Here is a 23,058-nt window from a genome sequence, read left to right as displayed (position 1 = left end):
AAATGTCCTGAGGAAAAAATAGCTTTTTACTGGACTTGAACATTTTTACAACATTCTTTAATTTTGTTTCATTTTGTTAAATAATAATCTAGTACAGTATCTCTGGTAATTGAGAGGGAAAGTGTATGACTCTACTAGGGCTAATAAAGTGTCACTTTCCAAAGGCTATATGAGTGCCATATCTCTCTATTTTGAAGCAGATTGGGAAGCAGACTAGGACTTTTCCCAGTGCTATTCGGAAGGCTAGAAAACAGCTTGGAGCTTTTTAATGCCTTTTAAATTAAGTAAACTGAAATACAAATTAACTATTGGAGCATCTTTCTTATACTGCTGTCTAGGTCCAAATCAAAGACCACCTTATCCACAAATATCCTCAGAATGTGGGTAACTGTACATTTTTAGATGGAATCAAATTTTTACCAAATTCTCACTCTCCACGGTGATGTTTCTGTTGTTCCCCAAAATAGACTATGATAAGATAAACGAGAACATTCCATAATGCCCAACATCCATGCTTTCTTTCCCTTACTAAAATGGCAGGTGACTTGTAAAAATGTCAGTAAGTTCAGCTCACTCAAGCAGCCCAATACAGTTTTACATAAGAAGTTCACATCACAGCTGGTGTCCAGACCAAGTCTTCGCTCTCTGCTGTTCTCAGACTTCACGCCCACTGCTGGCTCAGGAAATCTCTGCAGGAAAAAGACCTTGATGATCTTACATGCCTTCCCCACCACATGGTCTAAGTAAGCCAGAGCAGCCCTCACTGCATTTAGCAAAACAACTCTTACCTCACAGTATGTAACAGTGCAGGGCTTTTACAAAGCGAGTTGTGTCGGAAGCCAGGAGGAAAGATCACCATCTTCACCCTCTCTTTGTTCCTGTAGGCATTGTGGGCAATTTCATAGAGCTGCAAGGCGCAGAAAGACAAGGACTCAAAGGCTGATCCTTGAAGCTGTTGTTTTGTTTTTCTAGTCTAATCTTCCTGAAAGGGTACAGAAACAACTGTCTTAGGGAGTGAGTTCCATTCAATTGGCGATGTGGCACCCTCCATATCTCTGAGTGGCTGCCTCTACAACCAAGGAAGGAAAGCTGCACAGCACAGAGAACAGTGACAAGACCTCATCGTACCCCTCCCAGTGCCTCCCTGCAGGGGGAAAAGGGATTGCAGGGGACCCCCACTATTTGTTTAAAAGAAAAGGAACAGCATCCCTATTTTTAGAGCCACTGCCGGAAAGACTGCCTGGAAGTTCCCAGAGCCTTCTGGGATCTTCTCTATATTTGTTGATCCAGACCCCAGATGAGGAAGCAGGATCCCCCACAAACACTCCTTTGAGCTGAACAGCATGATACTTATTGTATCACGCTGATACTTATTGTATACACCAGGCAGCACAGCAACTCAGGGTGCACAGAATCCCTTATCATGTCAGAGACCTTTCTTTCGGCACTAATCAAAGTTTGGCTGGCTGAGAAAATGGTGACATTAGTGTTTCCATCAGCCACTGAGCTTAGTATACCTTTTTTCCAAATTCCAAAGGTACCGTTTTGTCATCCTCACCATGTATGATGAGAAGGGGAGAAGACAGGAATTTGACACTAGGAACAAATGGAAGAAAAGTATTCAGTTCAAGAAATACATTGAGATTTCTCCTCTTCTAAGTTCAGGCTTTAGTAAAACATGAGGTTCACCCAAAATAAAAGACACACTTTCTGTCCCTCCCAGGAATAACAACTTTATATATAATAAGCTTCATATAATGACATTTTTCTTCCAGCCAAGATTCTATTTACTCATATAATTTAATTAGTTGTTTAATTTATTCTTATGTGATTTTTGAAAATAACAAAAAATGAATTTGTACAGAATTAAAAGAACTTCACTTTTTTCTTATTCTACCTTATTTCACAACATGTTGAATGTTTTAATTAAAATTTAAAAAATTAACAAAACCAAAAATAATAAGAACTACCACAAGGCCAAAGAGAACTCTTTGTAGCAATTTATTTACATTTCCCCATAAATGTACAGGATGGACATGAGATGTTAACAGGTTCGACTAGCTTCCTGATCAACTTCCTATGTGGTAATTCAAAAAGGCCATGACATGAAAAATGGCAAAAGCCCTTCCTTGGCCCCTCCCAAATTCTGATACCAGCCAACCCTGCCACAGTGACTCACTGCTACTCCTCAGGATGTCAGATTCTTCAAGTGTGTTGAAATGGGAAAACATACTGATAACGACTACCTGTTTGCAAGCACTCTAGATTCTCCTTCTCCAACTGGGAGACGCTAGCTTGCCACATTCTAGTCGCTGGACTTGCTGTTGGGTAGTCGGCTGGGTGGTGTATGGATTTTGGTTACATGGGGAATAAGGCCTAGAAGTCAGATTCCTCCAAGGAATGCTACGTTAAACCCTACAGGACCTTTGAAAGGTCCTAAAACACCATAAACTACAAATCCCTTCATAACTTCAGAGAAAAGTACTGAATTGGTAAAGTTATTAAATTAGACATAAACATAATACCAAATACTAAAAATTTGTAGACACTTTACCCTAAATCCTACTGCCCATCTAAGAATTCTCCTCTACCTATTCAGTAAGTCACATGATAATTACCCCCCAGAATCTAATAAAGGACATCTTTACATGATTAACTTACTTTTCATCACTGGGGAAGACTAGTTTGTCTTTCCTCAGGGCATCCATAATTGACCTTAAAAATCCTGGAAGTTTCCGGTAAATCTATTTTTCAAAAAGGAAAAAAATTAAAATATGGCCTAAAGCTATGTCATTTGTTAGAGGTTCTCACTATGAACTGTAGTAGTACAGAGTGTAGTGACTTTCTAAATATACTAAACGTTTTTGGAAAATGTAACTTTTATGATTTTAAAAACAATTCATGTTACTTTCACTTTCACACTTTGGAAAATACAAGAAGGAAGAAAAAAGAAATCACACATGATAAAGCAGACGGTGCATGGGGCTTCCCAGGTGGCTCAGTGGTAAAGAATCTGCCTGCCAAAGCAGGAGACTCAGGTTTGATCCTTGGGTTGGGAAGATCCCCTGGAGAAGGAAATGGGCAACCCCACTCCAGTATTCTTGCCTGGAGAATCCCATGGACAGAGGAGCTTGGCGGGCTATAGTCCATGGCGTCACAAAGATTCAGACACAACTGAGAAACTAATACTTTCACATTTTCACACTTGGTAGGGAAATGGGTACAAAATATGCAGGTTGAGGCCAGTAAAGACAAACGTCTGCTTCACAGTTTGGACGTGGGCCTGCTGCTTGCAGGAGCCTGCGTGGTTCCCCAGGGTTTGTCTGGCCTGTGTTTCTGGCATGGTCATGAAGCACAGGACCCACATTCAGGTGCGGTCTGGAGATCCTAACAACACCGCTTCTCCTTCCCTCCCTTCCTTTGCCCTTATCAGTGCTAAGGGCAAGATTTCTTGTCTTCTCTTTCCTTTGTCTTTGGTTCTTCTATCCCTGGAATCAGGACCCCTCTGATGAGAGCTCGGTAAGAGAAGTCCTTCGGCGGTTCACCTCAGGTTCCAGAGGAAGGATAAGAAAGTGGGCCTCAGTCCATCCACTCCCCTCCAGCCAGGGGTGCCCCTCGGGACTTACAGGTCCAACTCCCCTCCAGGGGCTCCTAGTTGGTCTCCCTGCCTCCTCTCGGTTCTGGAATTGCACCAGATAAATATCCTTTAAATCTGCTGTTACAGATTGTGGGGAGTGGAACTCTTATCTATTTAGAAAAACAAACAGCTCCTATCTTGGCTGCAAGGCCATCCACATCTGGCCACAGTCTTTCATCCCCAAAGTTGTCTGCCAGGAGTTAGAAAAGGTAGGACTGAATCCTGTCTCCTCTTTACAGGGCGAGTGGCAACGGGGCAAGCCGCTGAGCCTCCAGCTCCCTCAGCTCTCCATGGAGGCAGTGGTGCCAGACTCAGGTGCTGTGAGGATTGAAAAGGAGGATGAGTGCAAAAGCTCTTACACAGAGGTCCTCCGTGCCTCTCGAGTATCTTATAAGACAGAATCGCCCCACTCTGGCCACGTGCCTTGGCTCACCTTCTCCCCTCCTGTCTGTGTTTCCTAACTGCTCTCCCTCTCCCTCACCTCACTAAGAAATGAGCTTACATCCTATCTCTTTGTAAGTCTTCACTGATCACACCTTTGCAAAAGACTCTTCTCTTTGCTGAATTCTCCTGTCCCTGAAATTATTGTTCTGGGCCCTCCCCCAACACAAGCTTAGTCTACTGTGTACCTGAGTGGGAAAAAGGAACAGGTGTTTGTTAAGTGCCCATATTTTGCATGATTATTTTACTTAATTCAAAAATACAAATACACAAAATCCCTATGCAGTATCAACCTCATTATAAAAATAGGAAAAATACAACAAAGGGAAGTAGTTTACCAAAGTCATAATTGGTTAGTGGCAGAGACAAAATCTGAACCCAAACCCAAACCTGTCTAGCTTTATGAAGCCCAGAGTCTTTTTCCACTATGCCATGCTGCCTTCCTATTCCAACTAATTGATTCCAAAGTGATACATGGAAATCCATGTCATTACTTTATATCCCTATCTCCCCAATTGCAGAAAACTTCTTCAGGGTTAGGACCTATGCCTTTTACTGTATCCATGTCTCATACCACCTAAACTTTCTTATTCAACAGTGCCTTATCAACATCATTTCACTGCTAATAAAAATAACTAATGGCCACTGAGTGTCAGCACTCTTATACATGCTTTTCATATGTGAATTTATTTATCACAATAATCTTGAATAGATTTAATGAAGCATTAAAAACAATTAGCCCAAGGTTACATAGCTATTAAGTGACACCCTGGGGAAAAAAAACCAGAAAGTCTGACACCAGAGCGATGGTTCTTAAAGAAAATATATTAAAACCTTTCTGTGGAGGTTTTAGAGATCTATCAAGGCAGTGAGGTCTTGAGTGGTCCAGACCCCAGAAAGAAGGGATGCCCAGAGAGGTGAGCCTCACACTCAACACCACTTTGCTCCTTGAGACAACTGCCAAGTCAGAAGAAAGCCAGAAAGTAGAGGCAAAAGAACACAGACAAGATGACACAAATAGAAAACACAGTAAGAGAGCAGAATATAATTACCATAAGCTTCAGACTAAGGATTACATCTGAAGTGAGGCTCACTGCATTGAGAAGTAACATTACAGGAGACTTCCAGAGTGCCAGTGCTGCTAATTTCTTGATTTGAATGGTGGTTACATGGAGGTTCGGTTTATAACTATTAAATCATAGATGTCTGTCTCATGTTCAATTTCAGAATTAACAAAATTTCAAAAAAAAAGTAAATGGTAAACTTGTTTCTAAACTGTAACATGTCTACAAGCTAGTGAATTTATTAGTAATTATTCAGAGTAATAGTAACAGATGTTCAATTATCTATCTTTAAATTAATATTTAATTGTCTGGAGCCAATTAAAATGGTTTATTTATTGAATCTTAAATTACTCAGCATTCAATATTTTGGATTGTAGAGGGGATTCCTGTAATGAGTTGAGCTTAGAGTGTACAAGCATTTTAAGATTATGTGGTTCTGTGAACTAGCTGTCCCAGGATGTAATAAGCTGAAATAGTTAAGCAAATTCCAGAAACTTCTATGATGGTTTACTGTATGAAAAATTCCAAGGGTAGACAGTTGGATTTAAGTACCCTTAAGATGCCTTCCAACAGTAATCAACAATTTGCAAATTTGGGCTACATGTCCCCTCTAAGAATTTACTAACATTTACTAACATTTATATAGAGGTATAACTGTAAGCAATTGAGCATGAGACATGGAATGAAATTATGAAATTAGCTAATAGTAACAGATACAACAGATTAAAAACCACATCTTGTCAGTCAATCTTTTCTAATTTATCTTCTTGGAAAGATTGTCTTCTCCACCTGGGATGCCATGTAAAACCATTTGGCAGCTTCTTGAATTCTTTAGAGACTTTCGTATCATAAAATAATGAAAGATATGTGGTTGACATTCATAGGGCTAAAAATGACGTATGAAAGGTTTATTTTCACTTTGAAAAGGGACAATAAATAAGTGAACCTAAGTCAAGTCTATCTATGAAAAAATTATAAAAGAGAAGAGGTGTAATTTAGTTAATTGGGGGAGGGAGGGCGGTGAAAAAAAGCTTTGGCTCTTAATAAGCCACTGAAGGGCTTCCGGGGTGGTGGTAAAGAACCTGCCTGCCAATGCAGGAGACATAAGAGATGCGGGTTCAATTCCAAGGTTGGGAAAATCCCCTGGAGTAGGGCATGGAGAAACCCATGGACAGAGGAGCCTGGCGGCCTATAGTCCATAGTGTCTCAAAGAGTTGGACACGACTGAAGCGCCTTAGCACAGCACATACACAAGCCACTCAATCTATTGGAAGGAAATAAAAGAACTACAAATACAAAAGCCATTGTGCCCTCCTTTAATAGTAACTGGCTACTAACCTATCACAAGTTAGAATCACTTAGAAATACATAAGATTAATTAAGAAAGGGAAAATGGTTAATAAACAGCCTGCACGTTGACATCTTGTAAAGATGTATGAGACTCACCTTTAACAAGGGATAATTGATACTTGCAACCCATATGTTGGTAAATGGAGCTTCCAGGATAATTGCATCAGCTGGGAATCCTTGAAAAATAATAAGAAAGAACTCCCCCATCATATTTAAATACTGTCTTTCCTAAATAATGGATCCTTATCTTGTACATGAACTACCTGCATCAAAATCATTTGTGAATCATAATAAATTGTTACATTTGTGAATGCAAAGTAATGAGCCCACACCAGACTTCAGTGAGAAGTCAGGATCTTGAGGGTGGGAAATGTGAGAATGTGCATTTTTAACCAGTACCACTAGAGCTTCCATTTCTGTGCGCATGTAAAGAAAATCACTACCTTTTAAAACAAGCAGATTTTCATGATTTGGATAATTTAAGAAAGCAAAGAATTATAGGAAGGGAGAGTGTTCTGCAGATGCTGACTAGGTTGTTTTGGCCAACACTCTGAGAACAAAAGATCAAATACTGAAGTTACCATAGATTTTACCAAGACTTTAAAATAACTTATTGAAAATAACAAATGGTAAAATAGTTAAATATTTATTTTACTGCCACTCTAGAACTCTATGCCCAGTAAAATTACCCTTTAAAAGTGAAGATGAAATAAAAACATTTCAGACCAAAATTGAAAGAATTCCTCACCAACAGACAGGTAGAAGAAAAATCCCAGATGGAAGCATAGACATGTTAGAAATAATAAAGAGCAAAAAAAAAGGAAGGTAAATCTAAATATTGACTTTATAACATAAGAATAATGATGTTTTATGGAGTATTGATATAGAGAAAATTAAAATACATGGTAGCAAAAGTTCATAAGTTGGGCACTTAATGGATTTAAAATGTTCTAAGATAATTACATTATCCAGGAAGTGAAGTATTCATTTATGTGGGAATTTAGTTCTGGTAATTCAGCATTGTCAACACTAAAGGAGTCATAAGAGCTTAAAGGAGCAATGAAATGATGTTTGCTTTATTTACGTAAGTAATTAAGATTGTGTATAGCAGGTGACACGCTTTAAAATGTTTACATAACTCACCCTGACCTGTACTGCCAGTAAAGTTTAAGATATAATGCAAGTGATTACAAGCTTTCAATGCATATCAGAATCAAATCACCTGGTCCTATTCATAGAGTATCTAGTTCATGAAGACAGCCAGGATCCAAGATACCTGTGTTTATAACAAACACCCCCAGCAGATTCTGATAAAGGCAGTTCTCAGAACACTTTGAGAAACAATGACATAAATATTACATAAGGAGGGCTGCAGAAAGCAAGTCTTGCCTACTATTGCATAAAGTATAATTTGCCCCTCCTATAGCAGATTACTCCATAACAATACTTATTTATCACTTCACAGGATGGCTCTTTTAAGGTAATTTTTAACTCTTTCCTTAGTATTTACTTTTAATTTCATGCCTCTGAAAATCAGCTACTGTTTTGTATTAAACACAAAAAAAGAAAATTAATTACAGTATCCAGAACTGCCTAAAGTTGGGGTGCTTGTAGGTATCTCTGTGTTCAGATTGTACACAATAGTCTCTTCATTGTTTTTATTTTCCCATCTCAAGCCAAGAAATTATACCATGTAAGCATTTTATCATACCCTTCTCTTCTAGAACTTTTGCAGCATTTGTTGCAACTCTGTAAAGAAATGAAAATTAGTACACATGTGAAGCAGTGACTTAACAGTCAAGTAAGCAGAATAAAATGCAACCTCCAATATGAGCATCTGATGAAAGCTCCTGACTCTCAAATGCGCATAAACACAAAATCTTGCACAGGATTTCAAGGGATTCCACTGGCCCTAAACAACAATCCTTTCATTTAAAACTCTCAAGGAGAGCTCTGGAATGGGCTTCAGTGTCCCAGATAGCCATAGACAGCCAGTACACGGTCCCTTGAATTACAAACAAGCACGCTGAGGTGTAAGGACACTCGCCACTTGTGGAACCTGAGAGAAACTGTCTCCCAGCTCAGGGGTCCTCCTGCTGCTCACGGCTGCCTATGATATGACACTAACGCCCCAAGGATCCCCCTAAAGACCCATCTTCAGACCCCACTTACCCTGTCCCCAGAGAGTGGCCCCAGAGACACACAGGGGTGGTACCACTTCTCGCCTTGGTCCACTCGTAGACACAAACTGCATCAGCAGTCAGTCCATCCTCCGTGGGTGTACCCGTTGAGTCCCCGAACCCTGCCCGCGAGGAAAGGCAGACATACTATCACTACCTCCAAAATGAGGGCCATCAAAAGCCCCCTGCTTACTGAAAACTTTTTGTACCAAAAAACAGTTTTTTTAAAAAACAGTTTTTTTAAAACAGTGTACACTGTTCTTAACACATACCTCTGTAGTCAACAGACAAGACATGAAAGCCACCATTACTCAGCACCTGGATGACAAAGGAGCTGTTATCACTTTAATTAGGAGATGCAAACAAAAAGCTGGTCTCACCTCCTGAACACTTCCATAATCCTGGAGGTAATGGTTAATAGGTAGAGAAAAGATCCATTTCTGAAATCTGGTGTTTGACATCAAACTTAAGATCAGACTTAACAGGAAAGAACAGCAGAGCAGGATCACACAGCCTGGGTCACACCCTAGCTCTGTCACTTACCAGCCTTGGTCAAGCCACTTAACATCTATGGAATCTATTCTGAGAAATGAAAAACAATACTTTCAGGATGGTTGGAAGATTGCGTGAGATGATGTATTAAAGTACCTTGGGGACTTCCGCAGTGGCCCAGTGGTTAAGAATCTGCCTGCCAATGCAGGGGACACTAGTTCAATTCCTGGTCCGGGAAGATTTCACATGCCACAGAGCAACTAAGCCTGTGCACCACAACTACTGAAACCCATGCGACTAGGAGCTCGCGCTCTGCAACAAAAGAAGCCACGAATATGAGAAGCTGGTGCGCTGCAATGAAGAGTAGCACCCCTGCTTGTTGCAACTAGAGAAAGCCCACACACACAGCCAGGAAGACTCAACAAAGCCAAAAATATACATTAATACATTTAAAGTACCTTGAAAGTGTTAAGTCACTCAGTCATCTCCAACTCTTTGCGACCCCATGGACTATAGCCTGCCAAGTTCCTCTGTCCATGGAATTCTCCAGGCAAGAATACTGGAGTGGGTTGCCATTTCCTTCTCAAAGGGATCTTCTGACCCAAGGATTGAACCCAGGTCTCCTGCATTACAGGCAGGTTCTTTACTGTCTGAGCCACATAGTGAATATCTTTTGTAGGAACTTCCTGAAGGTAAGAATGCTACATAGAGCTGTAGTAGAAGCAGTCAATAATGGGAAGATATTCATATTAAGTATGAACAGATAAAGAGTTAATATTGATCAAAAATAAATCACTTGATTACATGTAACCACTTTCAAGTCCTGAATAGAGAAATGAGAAAAGAATATAAAAACATAATTTTAAATGAAAAAAATACAAATGACAGATGACAAGAAGGGAGACAAAGGGGGACAAAACTTTACTATGCAGGCACTTTTAAAATTTTATTTAATTCTCACAAAGTCTTACAAGATAGGTATTATCTGCATTTTACAGATAAACTGAGCCTTGGAGAACTTAAGTAACTTGTTCACACACATCCAAATGGCCAGAACTCGAACCACAGCAACAGAACCAAGATCACACTTGGGCCTGCCTGGGTTCAAACACTGTGCTTCCCCTACCAGGCATAGATGTGGGAGAAGAAAGAGAAAAGTGAAAGTGTTAGTCTCATCCGACTCTTTGCAATGCCATGAACTGTAGCCCGCCAGGCTCCTCTGTCCATGGAATTCTCCAGGCAAGAATACTAGAGTGGGTTACCATTTTCTTCTCCAGGGGATCTTCCCGAGCCAGGGATCGACCTCAGGTCTCCTACACTGCAGGCAGATTCTGTACTGTATGAGCCACCAAGGGAGCCTTCAGATGTGAGACACTGAACTTGAAATACAACTGAACTAATAATGAAGAAGTAAATGAAACTTTTTAACATTTAAACTACATTCTTTCCAAACAAGTTATCCAAGACACAGGGCAGTTCAGCATCCAGGGAAACTGGAATACCCATGTGTTGCTTGTGGTTCCATAAGCTTCACTTGACAATCAACTTAAACAACAGATCCTACTCCCAAGAATTTATCTCCAGGAAAAAAATTCCAAAAGAAGCATAAACTACCTGCTTAAAGTTTTCTGTAGCAATACTATTCTAAAAGAATTTAGAAAAAAAAATTGTATCAAAGAGGAGTAGAATATTTAAGTAAATAAATATTGTCTATAAATAATGGAGAATGAGCACCCTTTAAGTTGGTAACTACGACAACTGTGGAAAAACATCGAAGAATATTCTTAAAATAGTAAAAGCATGACATAAAATTATATATAGAAACAATCAGTAACATAAAAACTTTATAGAGATTAAAAACTAGGTGGGAACGATGTGCTGTATGATTGAAGTGATAAATGAATGATTGAATGAGAAAGGGGGAGAGAGAAGAAGACAATTTAATAAGAACTTAATTATTAAAAGAAATTGCCTATCCAAAGGAGACAATGAAGAGCTAAGGAAGTTCGGTCAGGCTGGAAAATGATGACTATGGTGTGTGGAATCCAGAATCTGCCCAGAGGAAGAAGTCTTATCATAGCATCCCTACACATCCCACCCACCACCAGGAGGATCTGGCTACTCTTCACATCTACACCTATGACATAGGAGACATACAATTGAGCTTTGCCAAGAGTAGAAGGGGAAAAATATATATATTCTCACAGTCATCAGCATCACACCCTCCCACTTGGAAAGGACAAAGAGTGGGGTTCAGAGTAGAAAGCAAAACTAAAAATTAATAGGCATCATCACCCCAGGCAAAATGGTAATCCAGCCCACCCACCACAGGGGATGATGGAGAGGGGAATGGACAGGAGAGGGTGCCCCTGTCTGAAGAGGGGAAGTGGGATGAAGGTGGTGCTGCAGTGTTGAGCCTGACAGGATTCTGGACCCCATTCATGCTGTTAAATCAGGAAAGGACTCTGGGGTGGGAGCTGGCTTGTGGGAGGAGAGATCAGGTCCTGGGATCAGTAACAAGACAAGCAGCCAAATCACCTGAGGAAGGGATTCCTAACCACCTCACAGGAGCGTGGGAAGGCTAAACAGCTCACCAGCCAGCTCTGAGTCAGACATGATGAGGGGAAGAGCCTGCCATCGTCCTTGTGCTGGGAAGTGCCGGGGCCACTCCAACAAACCAGAGCTTGTAGCAGGCTGGTGAGGACCCCAAGTTGTGGCCGGTCACCCTCCCTCTGCTGAACTTTTTGTGGGGCTGAAGAAGGGCCTGAATGATGTAAGAGCAGACATTCTGTCTTTACCCCATACCACAGAAAGGTTGCTCCTGGTGGAAGGGGTGGCTTTAGCACTTAATATATTTTCTCAACCCAACACTCAGAAAAAGCAAAGAAATGTGTCTTCAACTCCGTCTGGTGATGAAAGGAACAAATCTGTGAAAGTGTTTGAGACTCAGAGACATTCACATCTGTTTCAATCCCCCAAGGTCAATTTAGGAAAAGAAGTGCATTCAAGGGACTTTAGGTCCCAGACACCACCACCCACCCCTTTGCCCCCACACCAGGGAGCTCTCAGGAAATAACCAGGCTGTGGGCTAAGGAAGATCTTAGGGCTGTAGCCCAGAAGAGAATAAATGAAGATGTAAAATTGGTACCTTGAGGCCCCTTCAGACATACCTTTACTAGCTCCAGTCTATGAGAAGCTGCCCTGTAGAGAAGGTTTAAAAGAAAAAGCAGGAATTAGGAATTATGATGACACATTCAACAAAAATCACTGTCATGCTGCTGGCATCTGATCTCACTGCTTTCTTTTTCAGATAAGACAAATAACCAGGGGAGAGGGCACTACTTCTTGGTGTTGGAGCCCCCATGCCTGCATCAGGGTGAACTCCCCACGGCTCCCCACTCCCTGCCTTCCCCACAGTGAGCACCGCCTGCCCAGACCACTAGCGCTTCACAACATAAGCATCTGATGAACTGCTGACGATCCATCTTCTTGCACTGCTGCACAGCAAATCCTATTTCTCAGAATACTTCTAGAAGCCAAAGGAACATAAGTCCCAGAAAGTGGCTTTTCAGGAAAAGGGATGACACAGTCAAGTTCACTAAAGTAAGAACTCGCTACATCCTGTCTGCTCTGCCATGAAGGACATGATGAAGTGAGGAGAGAAACTCACAACCCTGGAGGTTCAAGAAACACTTTCTTCCAAATAACCATAGTCTGCTCTCTATGAACCACACAAAAGGGAGAGAAAGATGACTCAGAAGACAGAGGAGTCTTTAAAAACCATTTGAATTTTTAGAGCCACATTTCTTAAAACATTAGTGAGTCATGAAACCCTTGGAAGCTGTGATTAAAGCTATGGACCTACTCCCCTGAAAAATGTATCCACTCTTCAAATTTCATGTACAATTCGAGGTTGGGAGTTCACGGACCCTCTGGGGCTTCTGTGGATCCTAAGTCTAGAACCAGTATTTTCATCTAGGTTCCCTGTGACCTGTCATTTGGCCTCCTGCCAGCTCAGTACTGCTGGAAGCAAGCTGAGACTTCAGGAAAGAGGAAGGTAGCTAGCCCCAAGCCAGAAAATCCAGGAAAACTGGGGGCAAGAGCCGATTCACTCAGAGGGCAGACGTGATAGTGTGATCCACAGGACACATTAAAGAAAAGTGCATTGTAACACTGTACCCAAGTTTGCACAATTGGAATAATGTTAAACAATGTTGAAAAACATTGATTTCACAAGAAATCTCTGTAAAGGTGACTCTAAGGCATAAACCTCAAGAAAGCACCTTGAGCAAAGGCAAGGCTTGAGAAAGCCATTGTCTGACACAAAAGACAGTGAGTAAAAGAGACAGAGGCGAGGGAGCTGAGGGGCAGAGTCTGAGCTTGTCACTGAGTTTGAAGTGTCCCCCGCCCAGAGACTGGGCCAGGTCTGTGGGTCTCTGAGGCGTGTCACCCCTCCCCCACACTGAGAGCGGCAGTCAGAGCCAATATTCATCACCCACTGTAATGACACAGGCCCACAGAGGGGCTGGCAGTGCATCAAAGAAGAGTCAGGCTTCCAGGAGGCACTCTGTTACAAAGCAAGGCTGGGATGACAGGAGTGGGCTGAGGCATCAGCACTCCAGGCTAGAATTAGTCAGGTGGCCCCAGAGCGGGATCAGAATTCTAGGGGATCTCTCCTGGAGATCATACACTTGATTTTTAGAATTCATTGCTACATGAAGGAATCTCCATGTGGTTCTGTGAGAAGACCATTGATGTGGAAACTCTTCCTTATTCTCCATACCTCATGCATATTTCCTATCAAGTCATCCATGGCTTCAGTTCATCATTTCCAACACTCTTACAGAATAAAGCAACACTGCCTTCTTTGAAATCAGTGTCCACATTTTGAAGTTTGTCTCCCTTCCAGTTAAGGATCCACATTATTCTACATGTGGAATATATAGTGTTATATTTTTTTTAAGAGAAACCTATTGCCAGAACACCCTCGAATTCCAACAAATGGAAACAAATGTGTGGAAGGATGCTTACAGAGTTAAAAACAGCTCTGCCTTTCATTCCCCCACAGGAATGAAATGCTCTTTTGCTCTGTCTGAGGGGAAAAAAAAATCCAAGCAAAGGCACTGACCTGTGTTGAGCACTGCCATGAAGATAAACAACAATTGGGTTGCCATCACAGAGGGCTGCTTCATACCAGCTCCGGCCCTTCCCCTTAGCATCCTCCGCCCGGCAGCTGGGAACCGTGTGCCTGAAAAGTAAGGCAAGGTTTTAGCCAACATGGACCCAGAGAAGAATTCTCTATCCTCGCCAACAGTCTAAAACCTCATGTCAATCAGATACATCTTTATGTATATAAAACATATTATATACAAAACCACCTGGGAAAGCCCATAGTAATTATCAGAATATATAATAAGTTATCGTTTTATATGTAAATATTTAATCTATTTATATACAAAAATGTATCTGAGTCATATATGCATGGGCTTCCCAGGCGGCCCTACTGGTAAACAGCCGACCTGCCACTGCAGGAGACATAGGAGATGCAGGTTTGGTCCCTGGGTCAGGAAGATCCCCTGCAGGGGGGGCATGGTAACCCACTCCAGTATTCTTGTCTGGAAAATCCCATGGACAGAGGAGCCTGGCGGGCTACAGTCCATAGGGTCACCAAGAGTCAAACACGACTGAAGCAACTTAGCACGCACACAGGCATATATGCACATGGTACCAATTAAAATATAATACCATGAACATCTTATAATGAAAATTATTACTGCCCTAGCCCACCTCCCTCATGCCCAGGGATAACCCCTTTTAACCATTTATGGTTTAGTTCTTCTGATTCCTACACCAATTATGCTTCCAAAACTGCAGTTCTTAGGTGTGGCTTACTGAAATGCAATCTTTTGGGTGGAAACCAGTAAAAGATAATAGATATTTGCCACCTGCTATTGGTTTGGCTGAAGAAACAAGCTGGAAAAAAGTTAAAGGGAAACCACTTTGGGTAGGAGGAAAGAACTTAAACATGAAATTAAGTTATTCACAAGAAACTGAGTGACCTTGTGATTTTAAACACCTGAGTGAGCTCTAGTTCCCCGCCCCACCCACCGCCTTGTCAAATTAATGAATGAACTCTGATAACACAAATACTACCATATGACACATCGCCAAGGGACTTGGAGAACTGACCACATGATGACGAATCTTCAATCCTCCAATCACTTAGAGGCAAAAACCCCCAAGGCCTCCGTACCAAAAAGATAGGCATCGTTGCCAGCTAGATAAGTGGTCATGATGACAGTTGACTCACTCAGCCAAGGGCAGATGGGGCAAGAGCAAAGAATAAAAATATTTTCAAATTCCAGCACTATCAGTGGAACTGCATCCTACGGATTAGAAAAAAGTTATGTGAACCCATATTGGTTCCTAAATATTTCATGATCACATGTTCAAACTCAGGGAGGTGAAATATAGAAGAAGGCAATGGAAAACTGGCAGCCAAGAACAAGCAGGTAGACCCAAACAGAAGAAAGTGTTGAGATTAGCACAGCAAGACAGACAGTAGGACGCTCATGACCTTGTGGGACAAATATTTATGGAGTGCCTTTGCCAAGCACCATGCTGAGCAATGAAAACCCACTAACAAAGTCCCCACCTATGAAGTTATTGTCTCGTAAAAAAGACACGCATTAATCAGATAATCACACAAGGAATAAGGCAAGGAAGAGAACGACCCCAGGCACCTGAAAAGTAAGATTCTCGAAAAGCAAATTCAAGCAGGTCAAATGTCAATACAAAGGGAAGGTGTGTGGAACAGCTTCCTCCAAGGAACACTGACCTCTCCACAGGCAAGTAACACAGCATCGCTCACCTGTGTCCTGTAACATGAAAGCCCCGCCCACTAAGCACCCCAGTGTCCAATCAGCACACTCACCAGATTCCCAGAATTACCCCAGGCTCAACTTTGATGTAGAAGTTCACGGTGTGAGGAATCTTCAACTCTGGTTTCTTTAAATCCACAAGAAATGGTGCTTTGACTAGAAAGTAGAATTCATTACCAACTCCCAGAATCAAAAGTCCATGTCTTTCAATCACAATCCAAAAAAGTAATTAGCCTCATGTTTGACATGTTTCTAAGTTACAAGCACTACACTCAATTCCAAGCAAAGTATTTTATTTTATAAACTAGGACTAGCCCGCAGAAGAATTGACCCCCACAAATACTCTAAAGCTAGACTTAAAAATAGCACCAGTGTGGTAGCCCCTAATAGAGTTTATTCCATTTTATCCCTGTTTCAAGTGAAAAGCAAAGGAGACCATTCACCTAAAAAATAAGAGGGTATAGAAGAAGGTAATGAGTTTTGGGGCAGAGAGGTTTGTTTTATTTGGTTGGATGTTTTTTCTTTGGCTGCGCCAGGTCTTAGATGTGGCTCTCAGGATCTTCAGTCTTCCTTGCAGAATATGGGATCTATAGTTGCAGCATCTGAACTCTTAGTTGTGGCCTGTGGGATCTGGTTCCCTGATAAGGCATCGAACCCAGGCCCCCTGCATTGGGAGCATGGCGTCTTAGCCACTAGTCGACCAGGGAAGTCCCAGTAATGAGTGTTCTGCTACTGAAGTCATGCATTACTTTTGCACTAAGTAAAGCATAGTCACTAACCATAAACCATGAAATGTCCAAGATCAACGTAACAGAGACACACAGGGGACAGCAATACCTGTGACCAGAAGAACCATGTGCCACACTAACACAGCCTTCAGTAGAAACACAGGAAAATAGATTTATCACATCAACCTGTCTCTCTCTAGGGATACAAGCAAAAAGAGGAAGTGAAAAGGCACAGAATACAGAAAGCACTAAGGTATCCAGATTAACAGCTAATTTTAAGACTGAGCTCCAGAATTGAAATCTCACCCACAAGGCCATGGTTTTCTATCTATCCCAACAGTTCACCAGGATTCATCTTAGACCCCAAAGGCAATATAATTAGGTTTCAGACAATTTAAGTCTAGCCACAAAGATGCTGACATATCTTTCTCACTATGTCGTAACTGTAAGGGCAGTGAGTTCTTTAATTGGGAAAAAAATATAAAGGCAGATTCACAAAAGGTACATACTTACAAAAGTTTACAAAAATCAGCATGTGCATCAGAGGAGGGCAAATGTGTTCTTTTAATGATTTACTTGTAAAGCTGTCACACAGAGAGGCAATTTTCCTTCCGAGTGTGGAACAGGAGTGTGGGAAAGATCTGTAAGATATTGTGAAACAAATAAGGTATTCAAAATCAGTCTAAATTTTGTCTTGGTTTGTTTTTCCTTCTAACGTCCAAATCAAATTCCACAGACTGACACTGGGAATTACAGGCAAGCTGGCATTTAAGCAAAATCCTTTACAGAACTGTATGTAATTAGGGCAGATCCAGACCAGGCCCTATGGGAGAGCCAGGAGAGGAAAGGACAATCAAGCCCCCAATCAGCTGCTCAGAAAGCCCCGGTATGACGGGATAGGAGAGGCGGGGACACGGATGCACCCAAGTCAGACTTGCTTTCTCAGTGTACCCCACAGAAAGCCAAGGCTGGACCCCAAAGTCAGCAGACTGTTTAACAGCTGCCGCAGTTTTTAATCACAATTCAGTGCTGTATGTGCTAGCTCTCTATTATTAGTATTAGCCTAAAGCAGTGAATGAATAATCGTCAGATTCCCCCCTCCTTATGGCTGAGTCTCAGGAAAAAATGAGCCAATGCAAGAAAAAAAACCCACTTCTGAGGTGAGTGGGATTGTGAGGAGCAGGGTGGGGTGCAGGGCAGGACCTAGGCAGGTGATGGGACATGGGGTGGGTGGTGCAGGGGGAGCCACACACATCTTGTTTATTCTACTGTCCCAGTGGCATGAACCATCCAAACTGGGAGCCACCAGCAGACAACTTAGGATTTTTCCATGAAGGCTCACTCAGGCCACCTCTGTCTCTGGTCACAACTCCCATGAGAGCTGAGCGTCTCCCGAACCTTTTAGAAATGAGGGATACAGGAAGTCAGTGTCACCACCTCCCACTCCCAGTTTCTGTTCACATCGTTCCTTAAATGAATCCCTTTTCCTATTGTGAAAGGTCAATGGGAAGACCATCGATGTAATCAAATTATGAGGTTGTGGGGGCTGGAAACCATGTGTGGTGCACTGTTTCCATGTCCTGATTTCTCTGCTGACTAGAGGCATCTTAGAAGACGTTACATGTACAGGTTAATACCTGTACTTTGCAAATGAAGAGAATGAAAAGTTAAGTACCCTTCCCAAGGTCACACAGCCAATGAATGGCAGAACCACGTGAATCCAGAGTTCCATGATGATCTCTAGTGAGCTGTCACAGTCCTGGTGAGTTCTCCTTGTCATCCTTGAAGCAAAAATGAGCCCCAAGAATGAGGCTGGGCTCTAGCCAAGTCCAGTTCTTACAGAAAGCTGTATCAGGATCCTTTTCTCTTCTGCATCCTTCCCTCTCTCAGGGTCCCTCCTTCCTCCCACTCTCTTCTTCCATCCTGTTCCCATATTCTCAGAAGATTCCAAAAGCATCAAAGAAAGACCTCTAAAAAACTCTCCCTCTAGTGTAATCACTTAAAAATCAGGGCACTTATACATATTTGGAAAAGGCATGGAGGCAGAAGATAATGAATCTCTAATGAATTTCCAGCAATTCTGTGGGGAGCAGAAAAGATAAGCAGGCTAAGGGTGATGGACAGCTCTTCAAATACATCAGCCGTGGGCAACTGCATACCCATAAAATCAGCAAAAAAGAAATGAAAATGATTGTTTCATACTTTAAAATAGCCTCTGTGAAGGTGGCTGGAAGGAGAGGACACTGTTGTTCCAATTTTAGAGATAAGAAACTAAAACCCAAAGAAGCCACTTTGAGCCACAGATCAAGCCCAGACAGACAGGCAGAACTGAATTCTTAGGCTTCCTTCCAGTTGGCTGGATCCGGTTTTCTTTCTCCTGACTCTCTGAACTCCCGCTACCCTGCGTGTTAGTCTCCCACTAAGTTGCCTTTTGAAGGTAGCAGGGTGCTTGAAAAGCAGAGGCAATAGAGGGAAATATGCTTCTGTTTTTAAAGAATAATTCATACAGGACCCTTCTCTCAAATAGCTCAAGGCACTTCTTTGAGAAGCACTGTGGGAAGAGAACACAGTGACCAGATCCCTCTGAGCATCAATAATGCACAGCATCTCCTTTTAACTAGGGGGCTGTCAGTTTGACTTCCCCTAGATCAATAGGGGATCAAAAGTCACCAGCGGCTAATAGACCTTATTTGAGCAGAGGATGCGGTTTCAGTCCAATCCTCGCTCACGGCCAGCACATCAAACAGCCACCTTGATGCTTTGGTGTTCTTTTACCTACCCTTTGATCAGCTGTGGCTGTAACTGCACAGCATCCCACAGGGGCCACAGAACCTAACTGGATGATTCTGACTGGCGCTGGAACCTGAGCTGCTACAGGGCCAATCATTCTTGCTTAAGCTCAGAAGTACCAGCTTTGGGAAGCCCAACTCTGACCACAGTTGGCAAGACAACAATTCCAAATGTTAAGACATGCTGCACAGGCATCCTGTGCCCATTCATCCCACCAACACATACTGATCACCAAACACCAAGTTACCTCTTTTCTCCTCCCTCCTTTCCTCCCAACCAGACCCCCTCTTTCCTTCACGTCCACTCAAGTGTCCCTTGTTTTTCAAATCTTCTCTAGACAGATCTTCCCATGGTGACTTATCCTCTCTTTTCACCCCTCCCACTAATTATAGTCAGGCCCAGAGGTTGACCCTTAATTCTTTGCTGATTTTTTTCTCACTATTAGCCCTGTATCCCCAGTGATAAGAACCACGTCCCAGCTAATGCTGCTTTTACTTTCCACTCTGCCTAGCACAGGGCTGTTGCTGTTTGTTGTTTAGCCATTCAGTCATGTCTGACTCTTTTGCGACCACATGGACTGTAGTCCACCAGGCTCCTCTGTCCATGGGATTTTCCAGGCAAGAATACTGGAGTGGGTTGCCATTTCCTTCTTCAGGGGATCTTCCCAACCCAAGGATCGAAACTGTGCCTCCTGCATTCCAGGCAGATTCTTTACCACTGAACCATCAGGCCAGCCCTGGGCTGAGTGTCATAAATATCCATAAAATGACAGGTTGAGAACAGAAAAGAGTATATTTCTAGAAGGAGTCAAGGCTTATTGGTAGCTTTAGGGGACAGGGAAGGGCTTCCTTCTCTTTTGAGTAGGAATGTGAGCTACCCAAGGCAGGGGTTTTGCCTGTTTTATTTATGGCGGTGTGCCCAGAGCCTAGGCAAGTATCTGGTAGGGAGTAGATGACCAATATACTGGGGAGGATGGAAAAGTTTATCAGCCTTCTCATAGGGATTTTCTAAGTACCAGCAGCAAGAGATTTACTCTGCTGGGCCCATCCATGTTAAGAAGTGACTACATCTGATGAGACTTTTGTAAGATAAATAAATCCATCCCCAAGGCATCAAAAAATAATCACTGTAAATATCATGATTAAATGTTCTCCTTGAATCTCATGACACATCACAATAGATCCATGGCTACAGGCCATCACAGACACACAAGGAGCCCTCCAGGAATGTTTGCTGATCTAACCAGGCTCCATGAAACAAAAAGGACTTAAGATGCTGGATTTCAGTCTGTGCCTCAGCCTGATCTAAATTAGATCAGTAATTTTCTGCTCAGATAAAGAAATGCTCAAGTATTTTATTCTTTCAGAAAACACCTCAAGACTTATTTTTAGTAATTAGTATTTAGAAGTAATAGGGACTTCCCAAGTGGCACAGTGATAAAGAATGCAGGAGAAACAAGAGAGGAGAGTTTGATCTCTGGGTTGGGAAGATCCCCTAGAGGAGGAAATGGCAACTGCTCCAATATTCTTGCCTGGAAAATCACATGGACAGAGGAGCCTGGCACACTAAAGCCCACAGGGTCCAAAGAGTCAGACATGAATAAGCAACTGAGTGTGCACACATGTAGAAGTAACAGGATCCCCAACTCCCCATCTCCACTCCTCTATCAACAAAGTGGGCTGTTCTCTAAAAACACAACGCAGCTTTGATTCTCTGTCAAATAAGTGTTAAATAACCAGTCACGCATTCTATAAAGAACTCAAAAGTAAAAGGTGGTAAATGCCAGCTTTCCCAAAACAGCTGCTTCAGGCATGTAAGGCCCACGATTGTGAAGTTTGAAAAGTGTAGCCAGTCAGGATATTGGACCTGGTGTTCGGATCCAATACAAAAGGGGGCTCTAGCCTGCACTGCGGAGCCAGGGAGAGCTGCACTCTGCCCCCTGCCCTCAGCCATAGCAGGAAGAAAAGACAGGGAATCAGGGTTGTCTTAGCCACTCAGATGTTCCAAATTGAGGTCTCCTATGCCTGGATGTGATTCTTGGATATTTTGTAGTCAACAAAAGTTAGGCAAAACAAAGCAAAGGAATACAAAGAAGAAAAGTAAACGAAACAGCCAATACCTTCCCACACCAACAAAACAAAATAAGATACCCAGTCTCTTGGGTCTGGGTTCTCCAACCAATACCTGGATTCAGCGCAAGAAGACTGACAGTGTATTGCTTGCTGGTCGATTCAGGTAGTCTAAGACTACTGCTCAAGCCAAGAATTCATGGAAGGAAGAAAACTTAAAACCTGCTGACCTAGACATTTCAGATTTAAAGGATGTAAGAACTTGGCATGGGCAATGCCAAGTTATGGTTTCCATGTACTGTGCATCTCTAGCATCGTGGAGAGGTCTTCCTTAACTCCATGGCAGAGTTCACACTCAGGGAGGTGGTTTTCTGACCCTTCCCATCTCTACAGATAGGCCCTTGATCCAACAGAATGCCATCCAAGACAACAACCCAGATTATTATTGTCACTAATATTATCCCGCTGTTAGTAAAATGTCAAGGCAATTAATAGATTTATAGAAACCTGAACCAGCTCTCTGGAATCTCTATTTCAGAAGCACCAAAGGGATACACGTTCCTGAAAAATCTTAGGCTTGAGTCTCACTGGCCCTGGTAGGGGCTGAGGAAACAGCCGTCCAAGAGCCCTGGGGGCCTCCGAAGCACCGAGAGTCAGTGCCGGGCCTCCAGCCCCCCGGTCCGCGCTGGGTGGTACCTTCCCTGCCCATCCCGGGCAGCGGGGCATACAGGGCGCCACGCGCACTCACCGCAGGTTCCGCACGACCATGTGCCACCATGCGGCCACGGAGTCCCGCTCGTCCGGCTCCATCCCGCGTCGCGTCCTGATCCGCCACCACAGGAGCTCTCGCAGATAACCGGGAGCCGGGAGCCGTGCCCCGGCTTCCCTCCTCCCCCGCGAGGGCGGCGACTACCCGGGGCCCTGCGGCGGGTGCTGCGGGGCGTCCTACTCAGCGCGGGGCCGGGCGCGGCCGAGCCGGGCTGTCTTCGCGCACCCTCGGCCACACGCAGTGATTTGTGATAGGAACAAGTGCCTTACTCTTCCAGCAGGCCATGCGCGAATTCATTTCTATTTTATCCTATACGTCTCTGTGTGTGCGCGCCCTGCGTGGAATAAAATACATTTCTTACTCTGATAGTAATAAAAGTCTGAGAGTCACAGCTTTAGGAGACCCTCCCGGAGAATGTACGCTTTCCTCCACTTTAACCCCCCTTTTTTCTTTCTCCCTGTTGTTCCCCTTTTCCGGAATCTTCCCTTCCCAACCCCCATCTCCTCCCTCTCTCTCCCTCCTTCTCTCTCTCTCTCTCTCTGTCTCTCTCTCTCTCTCTCTCTCTCTCACACACACACACACACACACACACACCTGTCATCCTTACTATAGTAGGAATTCCTTTGGCTCCCTTCCATTGACTACTACTTTTATCTG

At 42.9% G+C, this 23,058-nt stretch overlaps 2 protein-coding genes across 4 annotated transcripts in view; one reads left to right on the top strand and one right to left on the bottom strand.

Moving 5' to 3' along the window:
• PYGL (glycogen phosphorylase L) overlaps positions 1-14,037 on the top strand; it is a 54,725-nt gene extending 40,688 nt beyond the window's left edge. The window contains exon 21 of one of the 2 annotated variants that reach the window (XM_027553724.1): positions 12,475-14,037. In XM_027553724.1, coding sequence (XP_027409525.1) covers positions 12,475-12,478 — 4 coding nt within the window. In that variant the 3' untranslated portion in view covers positions 12,479-14,037. Of the gene's footprint in view, positions 1-3,876; positions 4,743-12,474 lie in introns of those variants that run through there. The other variant, XM_027553723.1, reaches the window with a different exon arrangement.
• On the bottom strand, positions 34-22,827 carry ABHD12B (abhydrolase domain containing 12B). 2 transcript variants are annotated; one of them, XM_027553725.1, is made up of 13 exons: positions 22,381-22,827; positions 17,287-17,414; positions 16,099-16,201; positions 14,293-14,412; positions 12,335-12,365; positions 8,945-8,990; positions 8,665-8,794; positions 8,204-8,241; positions 6,589-6,668; positions 2,662-2,744; positions 1,518-1,596; positions 789-907; positions 34-689 (listed from the first exon to the last, which is right to left on the bottom strand). In XM_027553725.1, exons 1-13 carry the CDS (start codon positions 22,440-22,442, stop codon positions 662-664), a joined length of 1,047 nt encoding a protein of 348 aa, XP_027409526.1. In that variant the 5' UTR covers positions 22,443-22,827; the 3' UTR covers positions 34-661. The 2 variants fall into 2 exon arrangements, with proteins under 2 accessions (XP_027409526.1, XP_027409527.1); XM_027553726.1 differs by lacking the exons at positions 16,099-16,201; positions 17,287-17,414.
• Between the last annotated feature and the right edge of the window lie 231 nt (positions 22,828-23,058).

The sequence above is a fragment of the Bos indicus x Bos taurus genome, chromosome 10 (assembly GCF_003369695.1).
Source record: "Bos indicus x Bos taurus breed Angus x Brahman F1 hybrid chromosome 10, Bos_hybrid_MaternalHap_v2.0, whole genome shotgun sequence".
Taxonomy (NCBI): domain Eukaryota; kingdom Metazoa; phylum Chordata; class Mammalia; order Artiodactyla; family Bovidae; genus Bos; species Bos indicus x Bos taurus.
This window is presented reverse-complemented; position numbering and strand designations above follow the sequence as displayed.

Coding starts and splice junctions, on each gene's coding strand:
- ABHD12B (XM_027553725.1), bottom strand. CDS start 22,442: ATGGAGCCGGACGAGCGGGACTCCGTGGCCGCATGGTGGCACATGGTC. Junction 16,202..17,286: donor GCTGATTTTTGTAAACTTTT/GTAAGTATGTAC, acceptor TCTACTTTCTAG/TCAAAGCACCATTTCTTGTG. Junction 2,745..6,588: donor TCAATTATCCCTTGTTAAAG/GTGAGTCTCATA, acceptor TTTGAAAAATAG/ATTTACCGGAAACTTCCAGG.